This window comes from Glarea lozoyensis (genome assembly GCF_000409485.1).
Source record: "Glarea lozoyensis ATCC 20868 chromosome Unknown GLAREA3, whole genome shotgun sequence".
Lineage (NCBI taxonomy): Eukaryota > Fungi > Ascomycota > Leotiomycetes > Helotiales > Helotiaceae > Glarea > Glarea lozoyensis.
In genome coordinates this window covers 961,360-973,571 of record NW_007360998.1, presented here as the reverse complement: position 1 = coordinate 973,571, position 12,212 = coordinate 961,360, and the positions used below count along the sequence as shown (strand labels likewise).

Sequence of the window (12,212 nt, the reverse complement as noted above, 5' to 3'; positions counted from 1 at the left end):
GAGAATAGGTAGGACCCCGAAATTTCCCGAACCCGAAATGCTTTCTGGTCATATGATACTTACTTTTGCTCGCCGCCGGAAGATTTGGAAAGTTCGTCACTGTTGAGAGGATTGTTAGCTCGGGTACGTAAAGAGAAGGTATCTGTAATGGGTGGTTCAAGTAGAGCTTAAGGAGTTCGGGGCAGGTAGGCGTTTGGACATGATATGGATGGCTTGGTGGTTCTGTGCTTATGGATGTGGAGGAATGGTAGGAATTTAATGGGAGACAAACATGTGGTCTTCGAGCTTCTTCAAGTGATCCTGTTGCTCGGCAACCTTTTTCCGGAGCTCAAGCAACTTCTCCTTCTCGCGCATACGGATGGTGTAGTCCTCATTCGCCTTCTCGCGTTTGCTGAATGCGTCTCTGTAGTTTCCATGACATTAGCCTATGAACTACTTTTGTTTCCCAGCAGGCCCGCTCCGTAGCCAGCTCAAGCTTGAAGCTTCCATCCAAAAGACAGACCTGAGATGGGATGTATATTGTGGGAGGTACGTACCCTTGAGCAATCCCTCCGCTTCTTGGAGCTCCAGTATCACCACCAGCCATGGTTCGTGCCGAGATGGAGAAAGCTCTGAATTGTGCTGGACGGATAGCTTTGTTGATGGATTGGCGAAGCATATTTGCGTTGTGGTATGGGGGATGGGTGTGGGTGATGCTTGTGGTTTTGTAGTCTGAGAGGGGTGCAGCTTCTGCCGTACGATTGATTCAGTGGTGGACTCTGAGTGGTGTGTTCGACAGTCGTGAGGAAGCTTGATTGAGGTGTGGATGCAGGATGATGATTGGGGCGAGGTAGTAAATGCCTGAGGGAGGTGGTGTGGTCAATCAGGCCACAATTAAACGGCGAGGCAAGTCACATGATCATGCAGTCCTTCGGAGGTACCTAGGTACTTGTTGACCAATTCTTTCTGGCGCGGCTGAGAAGTAAATTGGTACTTTCAAATAATCATAATATTTGCTTGTTTCTGTTGTCAATACATCATGTTGTTCGGAAAAAACACATTCGTTTGGTTAGCAGCGCTCCCTCTTACACTAGCCGTTGATTGTACCATATCCAATGCGATCTCCTGGCCCACATCTAGCGGTTCTGGATCTGGGGGTTCCGGTGGTTCTAACGTCTGTACCGACCTTTGTGCGAACTCACAAGCATGTTTTGACCTTGTAAGCTACATTGTTGTCAAATCTCTTTCGTTTTGCTAATCCAGCCTCCAGTGCGATCCCGGAAGTAATACAAGTATAATAGGTGCGAGAAAAAGGGGTCTTCAAGCTCGAGCGGTCATAGCTTGTGCGGATAGAGAGACATGCTTTGTGTTTCCCGATGCCACATTCAGTTGCGTGAATCTTCAGAATGGTATGTACCCGTTAACATTCCGATGTGACTGAAACTGATTGGGCGTTCTTCTTCTTTAAGGAGATTTCCACGATGACGATGGTAGCAGCGGAAACTTCAGAACTGGCATAGTCACCTTAGCAAATGGCCAGGCGACAACTATAGGAACTTTTGTAGATGGAGCTTCAAGTACTGCGGGTACTGTTGCGAGCACAACCGTGCTGGGCTCGCCATCAACTACGGCATCGCTTTCTTCCCCAACAGCATCTGATAGTTCAAGACTTTCGTCTGCTTCGACTCCAGCGACTCGGGTCGTCTCTTCGTCCGGTACCATTACTAGCGCCCCCGGCACAGCTCAGGCGACCGCGGTTACAACACCTACATCTACAACGGCAAGATCTGGTGCAGGAACAGCGAATAAAGATGTGGTTTTGCTCGGAGCTTTAGTGATAGCTGTGGTGGTGGTGCTCAGTGGGGGTTCTATAAAACCGTAGCTAGGCAATAATGTGTCTGCTCCAAAGAAAGGAACGGTGCGCCATGCTTGATAGGAATTGTTATGTATTTGTCAGTAACTCCCCAGATGGGCCATGGGAACTAGCTTTTAATTCAGCATGTTAATTCGGTGAAGGTTTTCTGCTCTACTCAGGTCGATCTGCTAATCCAATCAATACTACATACCGTAGGTAAAAAAAAGAATGACAGAATACTGACCAATATAGTGGAGGATGAAAAACCCTAGCGTAGAAGCTGGTCACTACGCCTTGGACATTGTAAAATTACCAAATTGATAGGATTCTACAAGCCCAAAGCATACCATTTGCTCGTCTTCACGGTGCTTCTTTCCTAAATGTTTTCGCCATTCTTACTGATATTCTTGTATCGAACTTTGAAACGAGGTATTCGAGATCCTCAGTAGTAGCAATTTAGACCGAAGTCGCGTCGTTCATACCCTGAGACAGAGATACTGTTGTAGATTTTAAGCCAGTATGAATATGCTCCTCCATCTTGATGAGGCTTCGCCGTGTCAAGAAAGACATGTTCTTCATGAAAGCAATTGCATCACACAGTCATTGTGCTGAGGCAAACTCGACGACTTGAGAATCGAGGCTCTCGGAATGAGCTCCAAGCACTGCCACAATAATGCAACAAGGGCCTCGCTGTTAGCCTGCTAGCTCGCCGACCGAGTTTCACAGCTGGTGGGTTTCCATGAAATCAGGGGTCGTCGTTGACGCGGAGAAGATGAAGAGCACCTGGGCAATCTGGAGATCAACACGTCTGAGTCTTGAGTGGTACCTGCGCCTTATGCGGCCAGTTTGAAGAATCTGATAGCATCAAACGCACAAGGATGGAGGCATTGTCGTGGGTTCATCGACCCTACCAACGCAACACATCTGGAGAGCTGGATGAGAGGGGATAGAAATGCGACGAAGCTAAAGCAAATAATATAAAAACAACAACAGTTGCCTCCGTAAGGTCACCACATCTCGCCTTGAAAGTGTTTGCGACTGACCCGTCTCCATTTCATCACTGTAATCGATAAGACTGACCAATTCGCGCCAAGAAACACGAAGCACCTACCTGAAATACTGGTCCATATCCATCTTGACTCTCGCCCAGCGGCAATATCAATATCGCATACAAAAACCGCCATCGACAGGCTGCACCAGCGCGTGTTATCGCAGCCGCGGTCTCGATCCTCAACGTTTGTTGTCAAATTGCAGGTGCGACTAGGTTCGTTGGCGGCCTTTGACTGCGGTCGTCGCTTCGTCTGCTACCAGAGCCACTAGCGTGAAAAGGAAGCGTTCAGTTGGCCCTGCTTCGATCAACTTCTCCAATTCCTCTTCGACTTCGCTCTCCCTCGATTTCTCAACCCAAACCCCATCCACATTCACCTCCTCCGGACAACGTCGCATACGTAATCTTTCGACCATAAAACTTCCGCTGATCTCTAGCAATATCAGCACATACTCGATCCTCAACAATCCGGTAAGCATCTCCCTTTTGTTAGTCCGTCATTCCCTCCCGCGAACCCCTTGGACATCAACACCGCATCAACAACCACTGTAAATGCCAATCGCCTCCGAATCTGCGATCTGTGTCAATGGGAAAGACGAACCCGACAGGTTGCGTTTGCTTTGGCGTCAGCCGCAGATCTCTCAATACTGCGATTGCCCCTCAACCCTTATGAGGGGTAGCCACTAGTCCCGGTCGAAGGTGGCAGAGGTTTTCTTTGACGTCTGCGAAGCAGTGAGCACCGTCTACCTCGATGTGGGTGCATTATCTTTAGGGGCGCATACGTCGAGTCTTTGGAACGCGCACCAACTGCCAATTCGCTGCATATATTCTTCGCACAGGCCGCACTCAACTCCGGAAAGCGACACACTACTTTCTAAAACGAACACCTCAACGGTGCGCTCTGCTAATATCTTCTTTCTATAGATTTCCAACCGCAATCATGGGATACGAAGATTCAGTTTACCTCGCCAAGCTCGCTGAGCAGGCTGAGCGATATGAAGGTTAGCATTCCTACGGCTGGTCGAGCCTACACGAATACTGATCGTTTGTTGCAGAGATGGTGGAGAACATGAAGTCGGTCGCCTCTGAGGACCAAGAGCTCTCTGTTGAAGAGCGAAATCTCCTTTCCGTCGCATATAAGAACGTTATTGGTGCTCGCCGTGCCTCGTGGAGAATTGTCACTTCGATCGAGCAAAAGGAGGAATCAAAAGGCAACTCATCCCAGGTTGGTCTCATCAAGGAGTACCGTCAAAAGATCGAGGCCGAGCTCGCCAAGATCTGTGAAGATATCCTCGAGGTCCTCGACAAACACTTAATTCCTTCTGCCAAGAGCGGAGAGTCCAAGGTTTTCTACCACAAGATGTTTGTTGAGACCGTTGATTTTTGGTTTACCGTAGACTGACAATGCGGTTATAGGAAGGGTGATTACCACAGATACCTCGCCGAGTTTGCAATTGGAGATAAGCGAAAGGAGTCTGCCGACAAGTCTCTTGAGGCTTACAAGAATGCCACCGAGGTTGCCCAGACAGACCTTGCACCAACACACCCAATCCGCCTTGGTCTTGCACTTAACTTCTCAGTCTTCTACTACGAGATCTTGAACTCACCCGACCAAGCTTGCCATCTTGCCAAACAGGCTTTCGATGACGCTATTGCTGGTAAGTCTCACAAGCAATGTTTGACGTGATTCATTTTAACATTTCCCCAGAACTCGATACCCTCAGCGAGGAGAGCTACAAAGACTCAACATTGATCATGCAGCTGTTGAGAGATAACTTGGTAAGTTTACTGGAAACATTGATATGGGTCCAATGGCTAATTTCTCTTTTCAGACTCTCTGGACTTCATCAGAGGCCGAGCCATCTGCTGCCGAGACAAGCGCCGCACCTGCCACTGAAGCACCAAAGGAGACTGAGACCGCTGCCGAGGCGCCAGCGGAAACAAAGGCTGCTGAGTAAATTGTCGGTTAAAGGCGTTGATGTTTGGTGTCTCTGGGTACACGTGAGCTTAGGAACTGGGGCTGGGTATTGCATTTTTACGCAGTGTAGATGAAGAAAGGGTGAGCAACCGAAGCGCTTTTTGGGAGGTTGATTCGCAACTTGCTTGCTTTTTAACCCTATCTAATGCGCATTATTGCACTTGACCCTTTTCATATCACTGCCACGAAAACTTTAGAGATAGCCGGCATCTTTCCATTATTTCGACGGACCTCTTCATGTCATGATCCGATTGATGCAGGTCTCCTCGCTCTTGTTTTCCCGCTGGCTTGTTTGTTTCTCGATTAGACTACCAAAAAAATAGCAAATCCAATCAAAACCAGGCTCCTTTCTGGGAGTTCTTACACATTTTGGTGTCTTTTGATGTCGTTTCAACCTTTTTTATTGCATGGTTCAGGTTCTAGTGAAATGATACAGATCGTAATGATCTTAGCTCAAAAATTAAGAACTCCTTCAGCCAATTTCGTACATGTGCGTTCTGCTTTATTCTCCTATCCCCCGTGTAGTACAGAACTTTTAGAAGCATCGTCAACTCTTTCGACGAGATATATTTCTACACTTCTTTCGCAAAAGAGGGGAAGCTTGATAGAGATAGACTGTTGTGTGGCATGTTTTGGGGAGAATGTCCTTGGATTTAGAGTTGCAGACAGTGATTCCACGCTGGAGTTGTGGTCGTGGTAGTTGGGGAATGAATCTTGTGGCACAGGTCATGTGGGTAAATTTTGATTGCAGTGAGGCAATATCGAAATCCATCGCTGTTAGTGTAAATTATTGGTTGGAGAGCACCGATTTTGTTATAATACGGTTACACAAGCACCTCCAAATTCACCATCACAGTCACATGCAATCTCATCTCATAAAATTTTCAAAGTTGTGATTTCAATTCCTCTACACTAACCTGCAACTCATTATGCAACGCAACGCAAGATCAATGCTCATGATTCATGATACTCAGAAGAAAGCAGCAGAACAGCAAAAACACCCCCTAACAAAAAATCCCAGGCAATCCAAAAAGCAAAGTAGAAAAGTAACCTCCAGAAGCAAGTCCATCTCGAATATCCACAGACACAAAAATTCAACAACACGATAATTCGAAACCAACACTCCATATCCATCCGAGGAAAGGCACAAAGTGCGAGGCCCAAAATTTCTGGTTGGGTATGGTAGGAGTGGTGTGTCTCTGCCATACGCAACTCGTGATTATACTCGACAAAGGCTGACAATATATTGAAACCCCAAGGAACACCGCCGTTAACCCCTCATTTTTCATATGCATGACCGAAGACGCCGTTTTATGCAACATTCGCAACAGCAACTATATTTTACAGGCCCGAAACTTTGCGAGATGAGGATGCCGATACACTGCCTACTCTTCCGCTGGTCTTTCGAACTCCAGTCTTTTCTCTTAAGCTATCACCTGTTCGCTTTGGACTGCCACGGACTTTGCTGAGTGTGCTCGATCCGCTGCCCGATTTCATTGTTCCAGGGACCTTGGGGCGAGAAGCTCCAATGTTTTCGATATCATTACTGCTGTCGTTGTCGATGGAGTAAATTGTTGTGGTGGTCTGGTGGCTGACGGATCTTTTTTCTGTTGTTCTGCCTGGTGACCGGGATGACTTTCGGCTTGTCTTCATTCTCATCGTCCATTCGTCCTCCCCATCTGGATCGTCAAGCGATTGTCTATGAATCGAGATCATTTCTGTCTCTCGCTGAATGGTGTGCTCATCTTCTGTTGTGGTGTAGCTTGAAACAGCTCGGTTGTATGGATGATGGCGGTCGATGGCCTTGCTTGTCTTTCGAGGTTGACCAGGCGTAGGAGCTGGTAAGCAATCTTCCTGGACACCAATGCTGTTACGCTGCTCGTTGTCAACTTCACCAAGTGGTGATCGCCTGCTAGCATTAGGTGGAGTGGCAATCTGGTTGTTGGACAGATATGGCTTGGAGCTGACTCTTGTTGGTGTTGTTGGAGTAAGGCTCGCGATTTTCTCCTTCATCTTGATCTCAAACTGCTCCTCGATCCACCACTCTCGGAAAGTGCCTTGGTTGAGATGCAGCCAATGTTGTTGTGGACCTACGACCATACCTGGACGCATGAAGCGCATGTATGCGATGATTTCGTTTGCAGTAAATCCATATCGGTAGATGAGATACGCTCCAATCAAACATCCAGTGCGACCAAGACCAGCTTTGCAGTGCACAGCAATTCCCTTCTTCTTGATTGTAATCATTTCGTGCGCCAGTCTGATGAATTTGCGAACAACAGATAAATTGGGGCAAGTGCCGTCATCAAAAATCATATCCAAGTGCTCGATTCCGAGAGCGGTAAAGTATGATGGGGAGTAAAGCTCGGAGTTCAGACGAACAACAAGACCAATGTCACGTTGCGAGAAATGTTTCAAGACATTCTTAAACGGACCCGGGAGTGTTGGGTGAGCGTCAACAGCCTCCAAAGTCGAAGGAAGAGTGGCGTATAATGGGGAGGACGGTAATATTGGTGCAACTGGAGTATGTTGTGGTGACGCAAATGCGAGGAAATCTGGAGTTAACCAGTTGAAATCGCCCTGGTCCACTCGCTCATATCTTTCATATTCCTCCAAATCAAAGGATGGCAGAGCGCAGAATCCTTGCTCCTTTGCACGCCAAACACCATATACCACATCTTGTACTGTAATGCCGTAATCTGCCTGGCTATAACCTGCATCGCGGAAAGGCATGAGGGGAGGGTTGACTTGTGCGATCGGTGCGAGGGCGAGATGTGGTGCCCAAGCTTGAATTAAGACCATGTACGAAGCAAGAATGCAAGCAGCGTTCGCTCGACCTAGGCAAATATGTTAGCAGTTGTTTTCTGGAGCTCTGAGTGAAGAGACATACTCCGCGCATCGGCCTTGCTCCAGAACACGACTGGTTTATCTTTGTTCTCTGGGGCGCCTAGGATATCATGAAATTGAACGGCGAATCTGTAAAGATGCCCAATGTGTAATGGTCCGAAATCGTGGTGGAAAGCATTGTAGAGGAGCGAGTCATCGATGGAGAAATAATATGGTGGAGTGCGGTCTCTGTCGGATACAGCCGCTGGACCATCAACAGCTCTGGCAGACCGCTTGCTGGGGGATCGTCGAGTAGGTTGGCGTTCGGGATATGGGAAAAGAGTGTCTTGAGTTGGCGGGGAGGTATAAGATGCTAGATACAATCGGTCTGTATACATTAGCCATGAATCCGGAAGAATGTTTGTTATGATTTGCTGTTGTTGTTTTGGAAACATTTTTGCGATGAAGTCATCCGGATCACTTCTTGAAACTGTCATTGCCCACTCCATCATTGATTGATAATCCATAATAGAGTGTAATGATGTGTTAATGATGCGCCAGCTGTACAAGCTGGGTTGGAGGGCGCGGCCAGAATGAGGATGTGGTGGTACCATAACAATGAAAATTGCTCACCTGGGATGTACTCGACGATCTGCCCAAGCTGACTGACGGCAGGAGACATCTTGATAGAGTATGCTACTGCGCGAAGGGTGCTTCAGTCGTTCCTTCCAATGTGACGGCCGATAGAAAGTATCGCGTGCCTCGGTGATGTTAGAGTTTCGCTACTCGAACTTGCGGTGATGCGTGCGATTTGTGTTTATTTACTGAGCTTCTAAAGCATGCTCGTTCGAATGCAGAACCAAAGCGAAAGGGAACTGAGGAATAGAAATGTTCTTCAACAACGGAATAGTTGGAAAGGAAGAGAATGTTTGAGTGATGTATCGCAACTTATCAAGGTCAAGAATGTTTTGGCAAAGAGGTCTGGGTTGTGGTTGCCCCATCTGTAAACGGTTAGTGTGTTGTCCCTAGGACGTTGCCATAGCAATCACAGACCGCAAACCTGCAATTCGAGGCTGCGTCAAGGGTTTCCACCAACAATTCTCAAACACCCCCGACCACCAGGACATTTGATCTCAATGCGCGGCGCTGTTGCCCCAACATCCTTGATAGATCACCAAAATAAACATTGACAGGCATAATGGCGACCCATCAGATGGACCTTGAATTCCCATGTTCTCTGTGCGTCCTTCTTCGGGCAACCTCAATGTCAATATCTTCAAGTAACTAACCATTTCCTCAGAACTATCGACCTCCCATTACCTACCGCTCGTCTGGCATCCATAGCTCTCCAAACCTTGCGCGTTGATAAAGAACTTTCCCCTCTTGTCTGCCGATCTTTCTCTACCGTTGCCCCTCCACATTCTTCATCAGGATCAGAGACAGTGTTACGCACAGAGTACAAAGCCACCACGAATAGGATGCTGAGGGTTGCTGTGAATGGGTTCATGGAGAGTCTGACAGTAGTCCTGGGTGCTATGGAGGAGTTGGATGTCGATGTTCTTGAAACGACGAAGGAATGAAGCCGCTGTCACTAGGCCGTTTGGGCGATATATGCGCTCGATAAGAACATCACACGGAAGTATATGACTCTGATAGATGGTGACAATCCAAGTCATGGGTCCATCAATTAGTGCTGAGTCCGGCTCGTGCTTTTGAGGAGCAAGGACGCAAGGGGATGTGTTTTCACTTGCGGAGAAGCCTTTGACGGCTCATTCTGACGAAAAGAACTGTGTCTGGACTTCCTGAGAAATTCGCAATATTTCGTGCGGACATGACCTGACCCTCGACATGTCGCGGATGCGGGGTATTGGACCGTTCAAACGGTTTATGTAGGTAGATAAGATCCGCTCTAGCGAGCAGCAGTCAAACATAATCTACAATAAACCTGATAGACTTTAAACATAATGTTATTTACTTCAACCGACTACATCCAGTGGGCATATTTTCCCCTTCGCCATTCCAGCACTGTGCCAGAATCTTCCGCTTTTTTCAACCACCGTTCATCGTAAATCATGCGCCATTACCTAAATACCATCCATTATCGGGCATCGCCGTAATAAGTAATTGTGCCAGTCATCTCAATGTACAACCCTCATCAACTCCATAGCATCCCATCTGGATTACCCGCGCTCAAATCTAGTCTTAAACTTGCCACTAACTTAATCCCATAGGTATCATAAGCGCCCCAACGCCAAATTCAAAAAGCCCATATTCACACCCATGCAGCACGCCCTCAAACTTTCGTAGTGAGTTTTTCTTCCGCTTCCTCCGCCCGCTTTTGCGCATCCGCAAGATCCTTTTTCAATTGCTTGATGTAATCGATAGCTTGTTCCACCGTGCTCGCTTTACTACTTGAACTTTGCCCACCGCCTTTCGCGCTTCCTGCATTATCGATGCCATCTGCCCCATCACCGCTCCCACTCTTTTCACCACAACTGTCCTTGGCACTTCTCGGCAACAGAGTGGCGATTTCTTGTAGCGCAGAGTTTATGCGGTTCCGACGACCTTGCTCAGCGATTTTATGGGAGGTTCGTTTGGACGTGAGATTAGTTGAAAGTTCGGAAGGATATGAGACACCTGGAAGATGAGTCCCTTCCAGAATATTCTGATAGTTGGACTTGGATGCCAGCAAGAGCGAAGCAGTATTGTCCGAAACTTTAGAGCCATTTGAAGTCAATGGCTTTATGCTTGGCGATATCCGAGGAAGAAGTGCTGGTGAAGCGAGAACAGAGCTGCCAGATCGCTTTTTAATGGCACGAGAGCCTCCTTGATTCCCTTTCTTTCCCGTTCCGTTGGTGCCTGTAATTCCATTCATCGCATCAATTTGAGGACTTGAGGTGGCCGACGTCAATCTAGGACCAGCTAACGAAGGCGACGGGAGTGATTGAAATCCAGGAGTCTTAGCGCCACTAGAACTTAGAGTTGGAGTTGTCTGACCATCTGACTGGGTATCTATCCGTCGTATCTGGGGCCTCGACGAGTTAGCAGCTTCAGGCAAAGCGAATTCATCCATTCCTTGGTCAATATCCATAAGTTGAGTCCCACTTATAGGATCGTGGGCTCGAGGCGAGTCTGTCAGCCTCATCAAAGAAGCTGGAGTAGCAGGAGAACCAAGTATGAGACGCTGATTTCGTGGATCTTCCTTTTGTGATGGTATATAAGGTGACCTTGTAGAGGACCCTGGAGTAGGTATAGGCGGCGGTGCCATATCTGACAAATGTTCTGGAGATATTGATCCGTTTTCAGAGACTTCTGTACTGGGAGCAGAGAGCGAAGAGCTGGGTTCTTTCTCTCGTGCTGGTTGAAAATGCGATGGCTCTATAATATCACCAAGGGCTTGAGCGGCAAGAGATCCTTTTTTTGTTCGCTTCGGTTTGACGATTGGAGATTGTCTGACAGCACGGGCAGCTCTGGGCTTGGACAAGGACTTTTTGCTGGTTTTCCTTGACAAAGCACCAGAGCTATTTGACGCAGAATGAGAGTCCATATTCATGTCTATTGGAGAATTTGTCGTAGCAGAAAGCCTCTGGTCGTAGGCAGTTGCCTGTTGCTCATTCTGTGCACGAAGCGCAGGAGAACTGATTGGACTGAAATACGCTCCAGGTATAGTGTACTCCGGAATGTTGAAATGAGCTTCGAGCGGAGTCACCGCAGGTGATACCAGAGGCGTAAAAGCCATCTAAGAGATGATTAGGACGAGAAATGATTGGATACGTTTAGAGCAACGAGAACGGGAAGATACAGTAGGTAACCGAACGCAAGGACGCATATCTTGCTTTCAAAGGGAACATTAAGTGACTAACCTCTTGATCTTTCATCTGCATTCTAAATCTTTCGTACATTGCTTGGTGCTGGGGGTCACTCTGGGGATAAAATTGCGAAGAAGCTCCGTGGAGCTCCATGCTATTCGGTGTCGGAGGAATCATTCTATTTTGTGCGTAATAGTTACGCTGTTGCTCTTCCAGTTGTTGCTGTGCTTGCTGCTGCTGCCTCTGTTGTCTTTGATGTTGCAAATACTGAATTTGCGCATCTAGTTCCACCAGGCTCTCGTTTGAGGGGTGATTATGGCTGATGGGAGCCCCGAGGATTGATGGGTGACTCGCCGCCGTCGTCATTGAGGGCATGTGTTCTTGCATTGTAGTATCATGTACCACCCCTCGACCATTTTCCAACCCAGAATGATCCATTGCCTCGGAATCATGGTGGTGTATGAGATGCGCCGCCTGCCCCGGTTGCTGCGAGTTGAAATCCGGGAAATCAAATTGAAGAGGGTCGCCCAGATTGTTCATGCCCATATCAAGAAACTGGTTGAAGTCTTCTTGTGAGGGTACTGACAAGGTCGGGTCTTGGTTGTCCCACACACCGGATGAATCCATCATGGTGACCGTCCTTCCTCCAACGAATGTGTGCGCGCCGATAAAACTCTCGAGGAATCAGCCTCGAGGGCACGCGGGAGAGGTAGATGA

General features: G+C 47.8%; 6 protein-coding genes across 6 annotated transcripts; 3 read left to right on the top strand and 3 right to left on the bottom strand.

Moving 5' to 3' along the window:
- Nucleotides 1-59: 59 nt before the first annotated feature.
- On the bottom strand, nt 60-658 carry GLAREA_00323 (uncharacterized protein; the record flags this gene model as incomplete). The annotated part of the gene is made up of 3 exons (XM_008085081.1): nt 60-99; nt 272-403; nt 537-658. 3 exons carry the CDS (start codon nt 656-658, stop codon nt 60-62), a joined length of 294 nt encoding a protein of 97 aa, XP_008083272.1.
- Nucleotides 659-1,018: 360 nt separating this feature from the next.
- On the top strand, nt 1,019-1,861 carry GLAREA_00322 (uncharacterized protein; the record flags this gene model as incomplete). The annotated part of the gene is made up of 3 exons (XM_008085080.1): nt 1,019-1,198; nt 1,250-1,388; nt 1,449-1,861. 3 exons carry the CDS (start codon nt 1,019-1,021, stop codon nt 1,859-1,861), a joined length of 732 nt encoding a protein of 243 aa, XP_008083271.1.
- Nucleotides 1,862-3,822: 1,961 nt separating this feature from the next.
- On the top strand, nt 3,823-4,840 carry GLAREA_00321 (14-3-3 protein; the record flags this gene model as incomplete). Its single annotated transcript, XM_008085079.1, has 5 exons — nt 3,823-3,883; nt 3,938-4,244; nt 4,299-4,540; nt 4,591-4,661; nt 4,715-4,840. 5 exons carry the CDS (start codon nt 3,823-3,825, stop codon nt 4,838-4,840), a joined length of 807 nt encoding a protein of 268 aa, XP_008083270.1.
- A 1,361-nt stretch (nt 4,841-6,201) lies between these two features.
- On the bottom strand, nt 6,202-8,368 carry GLAREA_00320 ((Phosphotyrosine protein) phosphatases II; the record flags this gene model as incomplete). The annotated part of the gene is made up of 3 exons (XM_008085078.1): nt 6,202-7,697; nt 7,751-8,074; nt 8,320-8,368. 3 exons carry the CDS (start codon nt 8,366-8,368, stop codon nt 6,202-6,204), a joined length of 1,869 nt encoding a protein of 622 aa, XP_008083269.1.
- Nucleotides 8,369-8,884: 516 nt separating this feature from the next.
- GLAREA_00319 (uncharacterized protein) lies at nt 8,885-9,266 on the top strand (the record flags this gene model as incomplete). Its single annotated transcript, XM_008085077.1, has 2 exons — nt 8,885-8,925; nt 8,987-9,266. 2 exons carry the CDS (start codon nt 8,885-8,887, stop codon nt 9,264-9,266), a joined length of 321 nt encoding a protein of 106 aa, XP_008083268.1.
- A 713-nt stretch (nt 9,267-9,979) lies between these two features.
- On the bottom strand, nt 9,980-12,125 carry GLAREA_00318 (HLH, helix-loop-helix DNA-binding protein; the record flags this gene model as incomplete). The annotated part of the gene is made up of 2 exons (XM_008085076.1): nt 9,980-11,425; nt 11,550-12,125. 2 exons carry the CDS (start codon nt 12,123-12,125, stop codon nt 9,980-9,982), a joined length of 2,022 nt encoding a protein of 673 aa, XP_008083267.1.
- Between the last annotated feature and the right edge of the window lie 87 nt (nt 12,126-12,212).